This window comes from Podarcis tiliguerta (assembly GCF_965153285.1).
Source record: "Podarcis tiliguerta genome assembly, chromosome: 3".
In the NCBI taxonomy this organism is placed as follows: Eukaryota; Metazoa; Chordata; class Lepidosauria; order Squamata; family Lacertidae; genus Podarcis; species Podarcis tiliguerta.
The window spans coordinates 102,825,165-102,843,951 of NC_139536.1; the positions used below are offsets into that span (position 1 = coordinate 102,825,165).

General features: G+C 43.5%; 1 protein-coding gene across 6 annotated transcripts in view; it reads right to left on the minus strand.

Moving 5' to 3' along the window:
- Positions 1–18,787, minus strand: part of MACROD2 (mono-ADP ribosylhydrolase 2) — a 987,387-nt gene that overhangs the window by 96,209 nt on the left and 872,391 nt on the right. For all 6 annotated transcript variants that reach the window (XM_083431708.1, XM_083431705.1, XM_083431709.1 and 3 more), the window contains one exon: positions 17,574–17,657. In XM_083431708.1, the coding sequence (XP_083287834.1) occupies positions 17,574–17,657 (84 nt within the window). The remainder of the gene's footprint in view (positions 1–17,573; positions 17,658–18,787) is intronic.

Here is an 18,787-nt window from a genome sequence, read left to right on the forward strand (position 1 = left end):
AATCAGTGCCCTGGCATTACATTCAGTAGAGTCATGCTGGGGACCCTTGGACCTTTAGCTGACTTATAACATCTCACACTGATTTCAGCTGACCTAAATGGATGGCAAGCTCTAGTAATTTCTTACTACTTCAGTGGTTTTCAGCCCGTAAAAAAATAAAAAATAACATGTGGATGATCATCAGTCTTCAATAAGAGCTGTATCTTTAGCACACCACAACTGATGATGTGTACAAAGGAAAGTGGCACAAAGTTAAAATAGAACAACACTAGAAAGTAAATATTTATTTTGCATTGTATTCAGTGTTACTTATTTCAGCAATGGGCTGTAGCCAATGTTAGTTCTACTCAGAGTAGATGCACAGCGCAGTCAGTGCAGGATTATTAAATAGGCAGAGTAGGCACCAGCCTATAAGCCTTTTTAGGGCCCCCGCAACAATGGATCCAAATAATATTGATTTGATCTTGAAAGAAAATCACAATCAAGCTTTCTTAGTTCAATGCTAGAGTCTTCCCAAGATTTTGACTGCCTAGCAGCCTTTCTCAACCTGTGGGTCCCCAGATGTTGTTGAACTACAACTCCCATCACCCCTAGCTAGCAAGGCCAGAGCTCAGGGATGATGGGAGTTGTAGTCCATCAACATCTGGGGACCCACAGGTTGAGAACCGCTGCTAGGGCCTCCACAGGGTTTATTCCAGCACTGAGGGTGGTAGCAAAACTAACACATCCCATCAGTGCAAAGGCTTTCATTTGTGCATTGAGCCTTTCCCCGCCTCTGTGTGTCCTCATCAAATCTGCTCTGGAGGATTGGAATAACCCCCAGAACAAATTTAAGGGTCACGGGGAGGAAAGGGTTCCATTCTGCAAGTAGAAATTGTGCTGATGGGAGGCGTACTTAGAACTACATTGAATACAGCCTTCAGCAACCAATGAGCGTGAGTAAATTACACTAAGTAGGACTAAACTTGGATACAACCTAATACCTTTTGTTGTGCCTTAATGGCATATTTCAGAAGCCATGCTATATGATGGATTTTTTTTTGGCCAATATTGCTAAATTCAAGCATTTTAAATATAGTTTTAGGATTGTTCTGTTCGTTTATTCATTTAACATCCTGCACCTTAATCATGCAAGTTTATTCATGGTGCTTTGCAGTTTTACAGCACATGGATTAGATTCATATGCATACTTCTTTTGAATAGCGTTAAGTTCCTACCAATAAAGACAGAAGAAGAAAAATCGTGAGTGACCCACAGGCTGATCTTCCTGTAAATAAATCAAACACTGATATGGGTGGAGAACCTGCAGCCTGGTGCCTTCATTGCATATCTTTAGGTGCCAGGCAAAAACATCATCTTTGCCCGGGCCGTTGACTAATTAAACAGTTTATGGCCTTTTAAACTGTGTGAGTGGCCGTTCTTGTTTTGATTGTTACTATCTTGTTTTTTTATATTGTAAATCACCCTGTGAACCTTGGATGGAGAGCAGTATAGAAATTTAATTAAAAAATTAAAACCTCAACAAAATGGTTGCAGGGCGGGTTACAAAAAATTTCAAAATTAAATACCACTTATGATTAAAATCATAAACTGTTATGTACTGAGCTGAATACGTTTCATAAACGTAAACCACAAAAGCAGCCAATATCAAAGTAACAAAATAGCAGCATAGAGCAATTTTGTGTTGTGCTACTTAAATTTTTCTCTAGTATCTTCCATCGAGTTTGTAATAAATCACCCGTTGCTCGTGAAGCACAAAAGCATTTCAGCTTATTCCTACTATTGCAACAGAGTTTCTTTGGCCAGAAGATTGGCTGTCACATTGAAATACACTTACTGATAATAATGTATATTTTGCTTTTCTCCTAAATATATTCAGAGCAGTGGCACTTTCAGGTCATTCATTGTGGTCTGGATACCACATTGTGTGATCTACTTATGGCAGATGATCACCGTTCTAGGGGGTTGCTCATAAAATAGTTTTAAAAAGTGTTCCATCAATGCTATGACATCCACACTTAACTGGCCATGTGGCATGCAATTAGTAACAATGTGTAACAAATTACACCTTCTGGGTAATTCCAAGCACAGCACGTTATGTTAAAGAGGGTAAATGTCACACTAGAGTAACTAAGCCAGAAGTGGTGGCCACAACCCTGCATGTTTTTCTATAGGAATTTCAGTCCTGATTGACACAACAATTGTTTTAGATTCTCTCAGTCTACAATGTAGACTTCCTCCCTGCCCACCCCGGTCAGTTCAAGCTGAATATGCTCATGTTGACCAAGCCTTTGGAGAATGATTCAGTATGTACTCATTCAGGCTGTCACCGTGTCATTTATTCAGCCTACTTCTCAAAGATATTCCAGGACATGGTGTCCTACGCCAGGGCCATACACAAGGCTGGTTTCAATGTAAGTAGAAAACACAGACAGATGTACATCTCTGCAATGCTCAAAAGTTCAGATCAGAGTCTCCGACACATGAATGACAGTGAAGCCTCCCAAAGCATTGCCAGACACACACATGTGACCTTTTGCAGACTGCAATATCCCCTTTCTTGCTGTGGGGGCTACAGAGGTGACATGGAAAAAGTAATGTGGAAGCGTGCGTCAAACTATTCCAGGAACATTTGCAACAGGCAAATTTATCTTTCGGATGACTTGGTTCAATTATACCAGAGCTGCATAACATATGTCATAAAAATGATACCCAAAGCATATGGATGGAGGCAATTTATTGGCAATGTAAAGTCAAAGGGGCAAGGCTTCTTGCATAGAGGCAAATTTTATATATATATATATATATATATATATATATATATATATATATATGAGAGGTGGTAAAGAACTGTTATAGGAAAATAGTACACAGAGGGTTTTTTAAACCTTCTCAAATATTTAAAAGAAAAAACATGTTTGAAAATGACAGTCTTTCACTGAACATCTTTTATTGATGAAGAACCTTTTCCTAATTATGTCTCTCTACTGACACTACAATCAAAGCAAATGGAAAGGTTTTAAATAGTGCATGTCTCAAGCAAAGAGGCAAAAACATGTGTCTGTTCCTTAGCTTTATTTCTCTCGCTCTCATTCACTCTGTAGTAGCAATGGAAAATCCAAACTTATTGTCTGGCGTCTGTCCTGATGACACCATTAGTAATAAAAATATCTGTTCCTTTGCCTCAACTTGACAATATCTTCTGTTGCCTTCTGTCTGCTACAGCAGAAGCTGGAAATTATATAATTTTTACTTAGGTGACAACTGCTTCACAATATCTCCTCCTCTCCCTTAAACAATAATTGATTTGTAGTAATCTGTCACTCCTTCCAAATATGATAGCAAATGCAGAGCATGACACCGTGCGTCATTTCAGACAAGGAAATTTAAATGGTTCCAAGTTATATCTAATGCCAAACAGAAACATCTGTCTGCCTTTCTGAGGAGAAAGAAACAATTTTAAAACAGGAGAATGTGAGTTACGGTAGCACAGCACAGACAAAATAAGCCCATCACTCACTGAATACAGATTTCTGGCTGTGGGCCTTCTTTTCCCTTTGCCAAAGCGGCCACTGAATACAATTATTATTTTCCCCCCCCTCCTCAATTTCTTTTATGACACTAAAGGAATTTAAGGGTTGATATGCACATCTACAGCTAGAAGAAGCAGGCAACCCTGTGGTTTAATAAGCAGCTGTTTCATTCGCAATGAAGACAAGAGGCTTATCCACTAAAAATAGAAAATACAGAAACTTGCTAAAGCCTGCATTCTTTTCCACCACTTTTAAGGAGTGGCGCTCAGTATGCAAAGAGGCAAGGCTAAATGCATATGCTGCGGTAGCAGCCCCCAAATGAAACAGCTGATGCAATAATAAGCCAGGAGGTCAGATGGGAGAGGATGAAACAAGAATTTTGTAGAAAGCAGAAAGTAATCTCAGAGCTATAACAGGAGAGAGGGTTTCAGCATTTTCCACTTTCATTGTAACAGCTCTCCAGAGAATGCATTGTCACACCACTTACTGATCCCATCACGAACATAGAAAGCCGAAGGAACTTAGCAACCTGCTGCCTGGCCATTTGATTTTCCCTTCGTTGCACAGCTTTTAAGAAATGCTAAGATGCTTTCTTCCTATTTTGGCAGTCAGAAGTTATGCCCTACTGTGCAAGTGGTCTATATAAAGGAAACGTAACACCTCAACTGCAAGCTTTTCCCTGGGGGGGGGGGGTTCAGCTCTTGGTAGGAATACTGCTTCCCCAGAATCAACCTCTCTTCTGCTGTGCCCAGGAGACGATATGAGACGTAGCCATCTCACCCATTGCTCAAAGTGCAACAGGAGCAGTTATGGATGGCCCATCCTACATGCTTCCCAGGGTTCATATGTAACCTAGGTGGTGAGGGATGGAGTGTCACAGAAGCATCAGTCCCATCACTAGACCACTAGTTGACTGGCTCCTAAGAAGATCCACAGGCTGCCAGTGAGATTTGAGGGGTCTGATGTCAGTGAGTTTCTCAAGCCACCACTGATTGCGTTAGTCATTCAGACATGATGCTTCCCTGGAATAGGTAAGGGCCATGGAATAATATCATGCCTGGGAACGGGGGGGGGGGGGGGAGGGACAGTAGTACTTGCGGGGCTCTAAGATTATTGATTGATTGATTGATTGATTGATTGATTGAAGTTATATACCACCCTATACCTGGAGGTCTCAGGGCGGTTCACAGGAAAGGTCAACATAAAAACCACAAGATTTACAATCAAAATAAAAACAAAAACCCAATAACACCTCCCTCCCACCCCCAAAAGAGCCACATTTTAAAAGGGCATAGGATGTCAATCAGATCAACCAAAGGCCTGGTTAAAAAGGAACGTTTTTGCCTGGCGCCTAAAGGTGTAAAATGAAGGCGCCAGGCGGACTTCCCTGGGGAGAGCATCCCACAGATGGGGAGCCACTGCAGAAAAGGCCCCGTTCTTGTGTTGCCACCTTCTGGACCTCTCGAGGAGGAGGCACACGAAGGAGGGCCTCAGAAGATGATCTCAGGGTCCAGGTAGGTTCATATGGAAAGAGGCAGTCCTTGTGGTATTGCAGTCCTGAGCCGTTTAAGGCTTTATAGGCTTTATAGATTACCTATACTGCAAGTAGATAAACAGGCACCACTCCGACGGGAAGGTAAACGGCGTTTCCGTGCACTGCTCTGGTTCGCCAGAAAGTGGCTTAGTCATGCTGGCCACATGACCCGGAAGCTGTACGCCGGCTCCCTCAGCCAATAAAGCGAGATGAGCGCCGCAACCCCATAGTCAGCCACGACTGGACCTAATGGTCAGGGGTCCCTTTAACTTTACCTATACTGCAGACCAGCAGGTCCAACAATACCCCACCAGTTGTATTCAGTGGCCAGGTGGAAAATGCATATCAGGCAGACAAGGGTGTGGCAGAACATCATGAAGCCACGGGCCAGTTACCAGCCAATGCACATCTACAATTTATTTGAGCTCAGAGCACTAAACTGAGCTTCCTGAACATTCATGTTGAGCTGACACAAGTCAACATTTGACAACAGTTTTGTCTCAGGCAACACACAACACCTTTTCCAGAAATATTCTGAAAATCTAAGCAGCACAACTGTGTGGTGCTTTCTGTGTTAAATACATGCATTGTGATTAATCACAAACAGCTGGTAGAAAACAGAGCTGGAGTTCAGACTATTCCAGTTACAGAAGACGTCCAGAATTTAAACAACTTTCTCTCTCCTTGCCCCCTTCCCTTGTCCTCAAAGCCAAGCCCCAACAAATATCTTAAATTTAATCATCAGGACAATTGCCTGATGTACAGAATCTTCCACACATTTTCATATTTAGAAATAAATAATGATTTGGGTCAGTTTTAATTACAGCTTGGTCTGTAACTTGATGGTAGGGAGAGGGGGCCAAGGCAGTGAATGGGGGAGAGAGGGGGAAGGAAGCATATTCAACTGAGGTGTAGAAGAATTAGTAATTGTTAAACAGTTTTCTGAGCCCAATAGTGTGCTCACAGTCCTAACAGCTTATTTCAACATTGAGGCAGAATTTAGCACAAGGTTATCAATTTGTCAGGATGCTCTTTGCACTTGCTTGCAACATCCAGTAGCTTACCAAAAAGAGGGGGGAAACCCACAGATCTCTTTCCCTCAGCAACTGCTGTGTAATAATCAAGAGAAAAACTAGAAAGAAAACATGAGCCACCAAGGTTTATTCTCAAAGGTTTCAGAAAGTAAAGAGGCCTGAGAAGACAAAGGCACTGAGCAGGCATTCAGAACCTGAACTTGAGTTCATGGGATGCTTTGCTGTTTTGTCTCTGCGGGGTTCAATACCTCTCGCCCCTCTTGAACCAAGCATTATGGGAGAAGGTATACACCGTTCTCAGGAAACAAGATTCCTGTTGTTTTGTTCCTACTTTGTCAAGTGGCAGGAAACTCAGGGCAGTCCTCTTTCCCAGGAGAAAGCAGCAGAATCTTGTGACGTCTTTGTTCAAATACAGGTATTTATAAATTGTGAAGGAATTGTTAGGAAACAAGCGTGATCAACTATGGCGGTTCTATTACCAATGCAGAATCAATACAAACTCTCTGGACTCAAACTAAACACACACACCTGCAGAGCCTCTGCTTCAGCTGCCATTTCCTACTAGACGCTCACCTAAAGCTCCTGTGTTTGATTTCCAGGAAACCTTGGACATGCGATGTGCCTGGCTAGCCAAAACAACTTTGGAGGTCTCCTTGCTTCACTGCTGCAGCAGCAGCCACTTCATTAAATTCCCATTAATCAAGGGGCCTTGTCTGAACAACCTCAGGGCTCTTAAAGGAAGGCGGAGGCATAAACGCTGTTCACTTACTTGACCATAAAAACAGTGAGATAATGAAGATTATTTTCAGTATAATGGCCTTGAGAAAAAATGGGGCCAACATTTCAAGCCATTCACAGTGCAATCCTATGCATCTTTACTCAGAGGTAAGTCCCACTGTGCTTAAATGGGCTCGCATCCTAGTAAATGTGTTCAAGGTTACAGCTTCAGATGCTGCAACTTAGGATTTCCCATCTCTTCATTCAGTAGTCATGAAAATGCACAGATCTAGTGAATGGGTAGGTATACTGACAAAGGGTTGGATTCAGAATTGCCATGAGCTCATCGAAACTTCCTGTTGGAGGATGGGGAAAGGCAGGGGGGCTGACTCTACAGGGCCAAGCCGTCTTTGGCTCCACCAGTGTCTGTTGGCATAGGGCTGGGTTCCATTATTCTTGAAGGGGCAGAGGAGGCCGAGCACAGAGCTGAGAATGGTGCAGCTTCAGCGGTCAGCTCCTCCTGAGCATGAGAGAGGAGGAGCAACCAACCATTGAAGCCACAGCGTGCTGGTCTCTGCACACGGCCTCCTTCCAATGATGTGACGTTGCGTGTGCAATGCATGCATGACATCACACGCATGCAACATGCACATGATGAGCACCAGGCTCCCTCGATCTTGGGTGCAAGTCGGTGCCCCTGAGGGAAGGCATTTTTCAGGTGCTAAGTCCCTACCTGTATTCATTGTATACATATGATTGTTTATCATCTGACCTGTCTACTGCAATTATTAAGTTTGCAGATGACACCACCCTAATGGGTTTAATAACAGGTGGAGATGAATCAGTGTATAGAGGGCAGGTCCAAAAAATATTGACATGGTGCCTAGGGAACAACTTGCACCTTGATATCAGCAAGACAAAGGAGATGGTGTTGGACTTTCGGAGGAAGAGAGGAGAACTAGGGCCGCTGTACATCGGGGAGGGCTGTGTAGAGAGAGTCTCCTCCTTTAAATTCCTAGGAGTTTATCACAGTGAAGACCTTACTTGGAAAATAAATACAACCCAGGTGGTTAAGAAAGCCCAACAGAGACTCCATCTCCTCAGAGTCTTGCGGAAGAACAATGACAATCAACATCTGATGATCTCTTTCTACCGGTCAACAATAGAAAGTGTCCTTTTATACTGCATCACGTGTGGTATGCTGGTTTGACATCATCTGAAGTGCCTACAGAGGTTGGTAAATACAGCACAAGATATTATGGGCTGTCCCATGAATCCACTGGATGAAATAGCGGAAGAACGTTGCCTCTGGAGAGTGAGGAAAATTCTCAGGGATGATTCACACCCTGGCCGGCACTTTCTTGATCTCCTGCTCTCAGGCAGAAGATATAGAAGCATGATTAGTCGCACCAACAGGGTAAAGAACAGCTTTTATCTGTGGGTTATTAGGCTGCTGAATGAAAAGATAACAACAAGGCAACTGACTTTCAGGTTTGGTGGGAAGGTAATTAAGACTAAAAGAGCTGAGGGGGGGGGTGCTCGTGTAATCTCACTGTATACAAGTTATACAAGTGACAATAAAGTATTTCAATTCAATTCATTTCAATTCACCCATTGCTCCTTTCCCTTGCAGCCCCTTGTGACCCCTGAAAATCTCTAGAGCAGCGGTTCTCAACCTGTGGGTCCCCAGATGTTGTTGGACTACAACTCACATCATCCCGACCACTGGTCATGCTGGCTAGGAATGATGGGAGTTGTAGTCCAACAACATCTGGTGACCCACAGGTTGAGAAAAACTGCTCTAGAGGGTCCGAGGACACCCCCCCCTGGAACAGTGTGAGAAGTTGCCAGGGGAGGGGCTGCAGCAGGGAGGGAGGGTAAACAAAAATCACCTCCCTCAATCCTCCAGCAGGAGCCTCTGATGGATCTCAGTCCCTTCTAGAAACAGGATGAGCTCTTTCATTTGCGGAAGGGACATCCCAGCATGTGCTTAAAAAGCATCCCTTGCATCTTCCCACGTGGTAATAAGATCTTTTTACCAGAGGCAGATACCAGAAAAGAAGGGCTGTCCCTGGTGACCAGCTGAGGTAGTTGGAGCACATGTAGCATGACATTCTCATCTGAATATTAAAAATGGTGAACAACCTTGCTCCGTCAAAAAAAGAAAAAAAGAAACACGCACCACAAGGAAATAAAAAAGGAACAAAATACTTCCTCTTAAATGCTTTGATGCCTTTCTTCAGTATCACTGCTTTCTGCATTGATTAAGTCATTGTTCACACTGAGGTTGTGGAATCTATTTTTGTAATTAACACAGCGGATTGCTGTTATTTTATATGGGTTGCTAGTCAATGGAGCACAGTTCTTTTTATGTGCCACAAATTAATAAAAGCCTGTTGTTTGCATACAGCCCTGTGCAGTGCAATGTAGTGGGTTGGAAAACTGTTAAAAGGAAATAGAGAAGGTCACTAAAAGGTAAGGTCAATATTAGATGCCTTCTAGAAAACATCACCATTGGCGCCAGCACTACTAGTAGTAGTAATAATAATAAGGGGAGGAGAAGAACAAAAGGAGAGACCTGGCAGTGTGGTATTCTAAATGCACACAATGCTATTTAAAGCAATAGCTGTGTTAAAATTTCATAAAGGCTATCATCACTGCTTCCTCTCTGCACCACGCAGTCATGGGGGTTTATTGGTTATTCAGATAATGGATAGAAATGTGAAATGAGTTCCTTGACAGATGAGTACCCTGGAGGTACCGCGGGTTGTCACTGTATATAATTTTCCTCTGACAACATTACATTAGTCACTTTAGTGACTTGGAACTTTGCACCTTATTTTATCTCAATGGAAAAGAAGAAAAGGGAAACAGAATTAGCACCATTTCTAGAAAAACCAGAAGGCCTGGCTCCCTCACTTATTACTAAAAAAAATAGATAGATGGCTCATGTGTATATAGGTCTTTTGAATCTATAAACGCAAGAGAGTCCTTTCTGTATCAACTTCTGTCCTGGTGGCGCATATTTTTACCAGTGGGTTCGTTTTGCAATGTAATGTGCATTGTGATGTTGTGGGCTTCAATTTCATGAAACAGTGCTACAGACTTGTCAGGGAACTGCCATCAGTGTCCGAGGGAGGGAGCAAGCTCCAAAGGGATCCCAGAGAGCGTCCTGGGAGTGGGAGAGGCAGCCCGTCTTCTGGGGAAGAGAATCAACGTAGCTCCAGTGGAGAAGGGGGGCAGATGGGGGAATCGGTGAGGCGGTCCCATGATTCCTTGCCGGGGACCAGCGGGGAGAGGAAGGGTCCTCCGCTGCCTACGCCCTCCTTGCACAGAAGGCTTCCGCGCAGGGAGAGGAGGAGGAGACTTGGCGTCAAAGAGGTTCTTTGCTGGAAGTTTAAGAAATGCCCACTGATGGATTCTGCCAGCGATTGAGACAGTCACGGGCGAGTGGCTGCCCGGACAGGAAAGGTTCACTCAGGCAACCCAGCCAGAGGTTGGGACAAGCTTACGCACGAGCAACCCCTAGAACCATTACAAGACTGTAATAAAATAAAGCCCAAACAGAATTTGTCCAGTTAGATATAGGATCTGAAGAGCCAATGTGGTTTGATGTTCAGACCTTTGGGCTATGACCTAGGAGAGCAGGGTTTTCATGAAGCTCACTGGGTAACTGTCAGATGCTGTTGTGGTTGCTCGAGAGTAGCCAGGCAGGACTCTGACTTGTCTTTTACAGGCTTTATTTTGTTGCAAACTATTTACAGGGATGCGGGTGGCGCTGTGGGTTAAACCACAGAGCCTAGGACTTGCCGATCAGAAGGTGGGTGGTTCGAATCCCCGCGACGGGGTGAGCTCCCGTTGCTCGGTTCCTGCTCCTGCCAACCTAGCAGTTCTAAAGCATGTCAAAGTGTAAGTAGATAAATAGGTACCGCTCTGGTGGGAAGGTAAACGGCGTTTCCATGCGCTGCTCTGGTTCGCCAGAAGTGGCTTAGTCATGCCGGCCACATGACCCGGAAGCTGTACGCCGCCTCCCTCGGCCAATAAAGCGAGATGAGTGCCGCAACCCCAGAGTCGGTCACGACTGGACTTAATGGTCAGGGGTCCCTTTACCTTTACCTATTTACAGTGAAGAGCATCATAAGTTCATGTCTGGTTCAATGGTTCAATCACTAGCAGAATCCGGGAGTCGTCTGTTTTTGTACCTCCCCCAACATAAAAGTTTCGTCACCCCCAGCCTTTTCTGCCCTTCCCTGAACCTCAAACTACTGCGCATGATGGGCGATGGCAGGGGTGTGCTTCCTTCCTCTCCAGCTTGCTCAGGCGCGGTGTTAAGGCTCTTACTAGCATCCTCTGGTCCTTGCACCTCCTCTCCGCTGGAGGTGGGGCTTTCCTCCTTGCTGGAAGAGGAACTGCTTCACAAGATTTTCGGAGGCTCCCTGTAACACAACTCCCCCTCTATCTCTCGCCTCTGAGCCGATGGCAGTTCCCTGACAGTAACCTTTGGTAAAGTCACTGTCTCTCAGCCTAACCTACTTCACAGGGTTGTTGTGAGAAAAAATGGGGAGGGGAGACCATGTATACAGCCTTGAGCTTCATAAACACACCCACATATTAGATAGACAAAGATGGCCTTGCCCTACCTGAAAAGCTACTTCTGAGAGTTGGGTGATCCTTTTGGCATAATATGGGATGCAGCAGAAGTTGGGTAAATCATTACCCCCTCCCCTCTCTCACACACACACTGTATAAATGCAGACGTGCATTCCACTTGCATTTGGAACTTTTTGGATCCCGGCCATAGTGTTTTTAAATATATGTATACAGAAAGAAACTATTTGGTAGCCCAGGTATTTATAATGTGTCAAGACAAATGGAAACTGTCAAACCTAAAATGCAGTAACAAGGTCTCAAGCAGACTAGAAAGGCTGAATTCCTTTAAGTATATTTTTGCATTAAAGAGTGAATGTTTCATGGCGATATTTGCTGCCTTGCTACTCCCCAAAGGACTTTTTCTGCAGTACTTTATCTTCATTTAAATTGTCCTTTTCAAGAGATCTATAAAATTCCCTTTATTGAAGAGAAATGATTTGACTGAATGCTAAGAATGCTACTCTTTAAAACCTTTCTTTTTTTCTATTTTTTAAAAAAGATAGTCCAAGATTTTTAGAGTTTAACAACCACTGCATGTTTTGCGCGTGTAGGTCCCCAGGCCACCCCTCAAATAACTTCACACATAACACGTAATTTAGTTTTGGTTTTTGGGCACTATTTTGGCCACAACTTTATTAAAATACAAAATCAGTGAGTGGTTGTTTAGACATTGGTTATGACTATCTGTCCCCCCGCCTGGGACAGAACTGGCATCCCGAGGTCCGATCGGTAGCCAGTAGAAGAGAAAGTCAAACTGGGGGGTCACCTGAGCTAAGCGTCGGACCCACGCCGCTCTCCCCAGCAGCTCCCCGAAAGCTTGCCATAATCCTATGACAAGGATTGCCCGGTCCTATGACAAGGATTCCCATGACAGGGATTGGGCGGCCCTGGTCCCATGACAGGGATTGGACAAAAACATGGCAAGCCCCAGGATTCCTTTAACAGAATTCCCTTCAGCGCAGTAGGAGGGGCAGGCACCGCCTGTTCAGACCCCTCCACCACCAGCATATTATAACCAATGCCTAACCGCAACCTTACAAGTTGTGACAAATTGCAGAGTAGTAGGCAAAAACCAAATGGCACAGCCAATCACCAAATGGCAAAATTCCTACTAGGCCCCTGCGCCAAGGCAGACGACCCCCATGACAGGCAAAGCAAGGTCAACCGGAAAAGAGGGCGGGTGGGCGGGTGATCCGATGCACTCTGCAAAGAGAAAGAGAAACCAGAGTGCACCAATATTTAAAGACTATGGTCCCACCCACCCAATTTGCAACATATAATTTGCCCCAGCAACCCGGGTTTCCAATCACAAATGCCAGGCAATAACTATTAACCAGCCTGGCAACAAGAGGCCTGGCCCGGTGGCCCACACCGCAACACGTGCTCTCATTTATTGGAGAACACGCTTTGTGTTGGCATATATTTCTGCAACATAGCAAATGGGGCTCAGGTTTATAGTGGAAAATTAAATGGCTGTCCCTGAGGATATCACAGACAAAGTTACAATCAACACTGTTCAGTTCAGGGGTCTCTGGTTTCAGATAAGTGTCTTTGGTCTGTATCAAAGCATAGATCTAATTCTATGGGCATCTGGTATAGAACAGGAAGAGACCTTCCAACAGGATGATAGTTAAGAATCTTCACACATGTAAGTAACTTCTGAACTATTTCCTACATTCGTAAGGAGGAAGGCATACAAAAATTGAGCCAAAATGGCTTTTTTCTATCCCTTCTGTACAGCCACTGTAAATGAGTGATTAATTTCTCAGGCAGGCTGTTTCACCAACAACAGTGAGTGAGTGGAAATGCCCAAAGGAGAACAAATTAAGGGATTTGTAGACAAATATTTAAAAAGCATTCAAATTAATATTCCACTTAGCTAGTGCCCCTCTCCAGCTTCAGCACCAGTAGCACAATATCCAGCAACTATTTAATTGGGTGTGGGGATGAGGGAGGGAGACAAATTGTCTGCTCTTGAGGGAATGAATGTGAAGCTTAAAACAAAACAAAAAAAAACCAAGAAAAGAAGAGGTACGTTTCAGATTGCAAAATACTTAAAATAAGAATTAAAGGCTGGTGTTTCTGATTGTTGAATTACAGCACAAGACAGAGTAGCCTCCCTGTTCTTAGCAACTTCTTGCATATGTGGTTAAAGGAATAATCCACAGGCAACCTCTTGCACTAGTGCAGTAGAGCGCTGGACTAGGACCAAGGTTCAAATCAGCCATAACGTGGCCTTAAGCCACTTAGTCTCTCAGCCTAACCTACCTCTCAGAGTTGTTGCAAGGATAAAATGGAGAAGAAGAGAACTAGGTACACCATCTTGAGCTCCTTGGAGCAAGGGTGAGGTACAAACATAATCATACATGTATAACCCCATGGCTCCAGTATCACAGTGCCAAAGCACTTAAGTCTCAAGAGAACAAACAATCACAGTCTTTAGAAGGGATAGAAAATGACACAGGTCTAAGGGAAAGAAGCTGTGTTGCTATTCAACTAATGACATTTCTGAAGGAGCGTCTCCACCCCCATCGTTCTACCCGGACACTGAGGTCCAGCGCCGAGGGCCTTCTGGCGGTTCCCTCACTGCGAGAAGCCAGGTTACAAGGAACCAGGCAGAGGGCCTTCTCAGTAGTGGGGTCCACCCTGTGGAACGCCCTCCCATCAGATGTCGAAGAGAACAGCAATTACCAGACTTTTAGAAGACATCTGAAGGCATCTGTTTAGGGAAGCTTTTAATGTTTGATGCATTACTGTATTTTAATATTTTGTTGGAAGCCACCCAGAGTGGCTGGGGAAGCCCAGCCAGATGGGCGGGGTATAAATAATAAATTATCGTCATCATCATGCAGCAAGCATCCTGTGACATTAACATAACAAACATTTTACCAGCAGTAATCCACTGCACCTGGCTTTCAAGGTTTTCGTTGAATATTGCTCAGAAGAAATGTCAAGACCCGATGGCCCTTGATTCAACAGGACAGAACCCCTTAAGCAAATGGTCAAATGTGTTGCTGAATCAGTTCAGAACTGCTTTCCTGACCGAGGGCTGCTACGCATTACAGTGTAACAGCTAGAAAACTAATGTTTTTATAACCGCCACTTGGGGGCATGTGGTAAGCCCCTGCTTCTGGCTGCGTACGTGAAACTGACCCTGCAGTTTGTGAGGCAGCCTTTGGGGATACTTCTAAAATGTTTAAATGGGAACTGAAGTGTGGCAATAAAATGACCAGCAGTCCAGATCTCACCAAGATATTTTCCCACAGAGCAGGGATGAGCCGTCCCATTTTGCCGCCTGAGGTGAAGTCCCCCCAGCTGAAGTCCTGCTTGCTGCCGCTGTACAACCCTAACAATGGCAGGGGCAAGCAGGGTTTGTGAGCGGATAGCTCCCCATGAGCTTCTGCCACCTGAGGCGGCAGCTTCCCTCTGCCTCATGGGTGGGCCGCCCTGCCAGAGATATTTATAAGGGGAGAAAGAACCCCGGAGAAAGAAAGCTAGAAGCATCAATCTCTAAATACACATCTATAAAGAAGATTGGAAAATAATTGTCCATTGACTTGTCAAGGCTGTGTGAACTCCTCAGTGCCTTTGCACTCCATGCGGAAGGTGAGAGTACCCGTCTGCTAGGAAACTTACGACTTTCAGTTCCTCAACAGTATTTCATGCATTTCACGTTGAACCTAAAAGCTAAAAGGCAAAGGGGTCAATCCACGATTCGCCGTGTTAAAGATGATTTGCCGACCCTTGCTTCCAGTGATGATTGGGTCATCCGTCAAACACTTTTATATGCTAGCAAGGCATTGCACAAACAGTGAATCTATCTAATCCTAAGATTTGCAGCTAAAGCATATAAGTGCTTTGGATGAAGTGCCTCAAATGTAGCACCTGCGCAATGTCATTAAAGCACAGGCGCCACATCAGAGCTAGCAAAGCATTGCAGTACGCATACTACTGCAAATGTGGTGAACTTAGGAGTTCCAAAGAGTCACCCTTTCACCCTCTTCCTGTTAATTAATTTAGATTTTTAGGTTGCTTCATCCCAAGGCTTTGCAGTGCTAACATTGATTTAACATTTCACTCACGCCTTCTCAAGCAATCGCAAACCTTGGTAGTTCATTAATGTGGGGAAATGATATCAATCCTGTTCCATACACTACAAGAGAGTGGGAAGTGGAGCATTAATCCTCACCATATCATTATTTTATCAAAAGAATAATTGTACGGAGTGCCAACTGTAGATATTTAGTGGTTGCTAAAAGGTTAATACAAAAATCCCTGGTGTTTATTTAAAGGAACAATGTCAAGTAACAGAGGCTCACAGGATAAAATGTATATGGGTATCTGTGTTGTTTTATTACTGACTATTCTTACTCAAGAAAAAGAATAGCATGCATCGTAAATACACAAATGAAGCTATTCTTCTGCACAACTACAAAGCATAGAATATGCCGCACTGAGCTTGCTTACATGTTGTGTTATGCATAGAAGCAGCAATATAAGATTATAATCTTTAAATATTAGTCTCTCTTTAGCTGATGTTTAAATGGAAGTTAAATTCTGTTCTTAGATGAATAGCTTTGCAGTTCAGGAGGGCCCATGTAGAAACTTACGAGAGTCCTAAATAGGACTGATTTTGAAAGCCCTTCTCTCACCACTGCCTACTCTCCAACATTTCTCTGATGAAAATAGGGACGTCCCATTCCATAATGATAATTTTACTATTTATACCCCACACATCTTACTGGGTTGCCCCAGCCACTCTGGACAGCTTCTAACATATAAAAACATAATAAAACATTAAACATTTTTTTAAAAAGCTTCCCTATACAGGATTGCCTTCAGACAGCTCAGGGGTTGGATAACTCCATACCTTCCAACTTTTCTCCAATGAAAATAGAGACATCCTAACCCTACCCTCCAACATTTCTCCAATGAAAATAGGGGAAAGTGGGACATTCCCGGATCAACTCAGAAACCAGGACGGCTTTTCTACATAAGGGTCGTCCCTGGAAAATAGGGACACTTTGAGGGTCTGCCACTGTATCACTGGGCTGATTCAACTGTGACTCCTTGCTAACTACAATGAACAAATCAGGAGTCAGCTTCAGGAGTATGCGCCCCATTCAGTACCAATCCTTTAGTACGCTGAAGGAAACTATGGCAACAATTAGCCCTTTTTATCAGTGGACTGGTTCGCAGAAACTATGGCCTACTGGGACTCTGCAAATATGTCCCCTCTGGTCCTTCCTTCTCCCAAACTGTCCTGGGTTAAGCTAAAGTTTGGCTTAGTGTGTCATCCAGACCCAGGATTGTGGTTAAGCTCTGTCTTCCTCAAGCATGAGCTGTAGCCAAGGTTCGTTCTCATAGCTCAGTCTCTTAACTTGTACACTACACCAGTTCTGATCCATGCACAGAGCTCCCATGTGAGCAGGGAGCTTCCTGTTCACCTCGGTGGGTATCAACTGCATAGGTACATCCACACTGGACATGCTGAGCCGAAATAAATGTGAAATTTGGGTTGCATTGGGAACTCTGTGTATGCAGCCAAGATCCAGCTAAGGTTTGGATCAGCCTGTAAATCTGAAATCCAGTAGTTTAAAGTCAATGGAATGTTCAACAGAAAATTGCTGTTGCGATTTAACAATATGACTTTTTGTGCCCTTTTCCAACTCTTATTTAAGACCAATCATAGTAGTGTGGCAAGACGGAATTACTCAGTTTTGGAATTATGATAACTGCTTAGTTTCCTGGTCACACATTTTTTGAAAACTACACACCCTGTCTTTCCAACGCCCATAAATACTGAGTAGCATTGTGGCATTAAAACAATTGTTATCTCTCTCCTGCCAGAAAGTATATCATTGTCACAAAAAACTTTGGGTCGAAATTACACATGGGAAAAGATAAAAGAAAAGTTGCTTAGCTCACTTAACCCATGCCCAAACTGCACTAGGGGAGGATAAAGAAATCGCATAGTAAATATAGACACTAGTAATATTTTAAAACAAATAGACTGCAAACTGTATAATTTAAAAATTAAAGGGAACCTATCTTTGTGTAATGAAAAACTGATAAATGACTCCAAGGAGGCTTAATCCCACCTACCCTCATTATTGTCCTCCAGGTCCTCAGATTGCTTTGCTTTGCATTTCACGGGTGAAGGAGACTGGCCTTTCTGCTCCACTCCCTCTGCAAGAACAAAGAATTCATAAATAGAGGAGATTTTTGAATTAGCATTTTAAAAAATTAAATATGAACGTGCAAGATATTGGAAGAATAAACAGATATTATCTCTGTGCTGTTTTCAGAAGGAAAGAGTGGTGCTTTTAAGCATTGTGAAGATGTATTTCTGCCTCACATGCCATCATCATGGCTCTGAGGGACTTTAGGCTGGACTCGAAACACCTTATTTCAAAAGCCACAACCCCTCACATGTTAATCATCACATTCTCCTGTTGTATCACAATAATATCACTTGAATGAACAGAGTTTCAAAACCCCTGGAGCTTTACAGACAAGGAACAGTGACCTCAACTTGGGAGATTAGGTAGCATTACATGGGAGTAATCCCCATTGAAAACAATGGGATTTATTTCTGAGTAGACACATTTAGAATTGCACTATTAGTTGAGGAATGGAGGTAGAAGTATTGGCATCAACAGTGAAGCTGCTCAGTAGCATGCTAGCATCCAACCATACCCATTCTTAAGAAAATAATGCTAATGAGTAAAGAAAACCTGAATTCATTTAACTAGCTGAATATCAGAAACTATTAAACTTTGGCAGGTTCAAAGTCCCCTTTAAATCAGTTAAATCAGTATGAATTATGTGCAAGCTGCACTGGGAGTTGGAGTCAACGTTCCTAAGTCTCAGGTATATTGATCTTAGTATATTAAATGTTTTATTCCTGGGTCAGCAGACTCCATAGCTGGCAGCAGGCAAAGAAGCCTAGAGTCCCTCCTAAGACTGACCAAGGGGCACTGAGTTTGTTCTATAATTTTGATTTGATCAATTACCACTTATTGGGATTTCTTTATTTTTTCAAAGCCAAGTGTATATATAATTGCAATAAACTAATATCACAATACTGAATTAATCTCAACACGTTCAATATGAGTCCTCCACTTAAAAGTTTCGGGTGACTTTCTTTGCAAGCCACCCGAGATATACAGTGGTACCTCAGGTTACAGATGCTTCAGGTTACATACACTTCAGGGTACAGACTCTGCTAACCCAGAAATAGTACCTCGGGTTAAGAACTTTGCTTCAGGATGAGAACAGAAATCATGCGACGGCAGTGGGAGGCCCCTTTAGCTAAA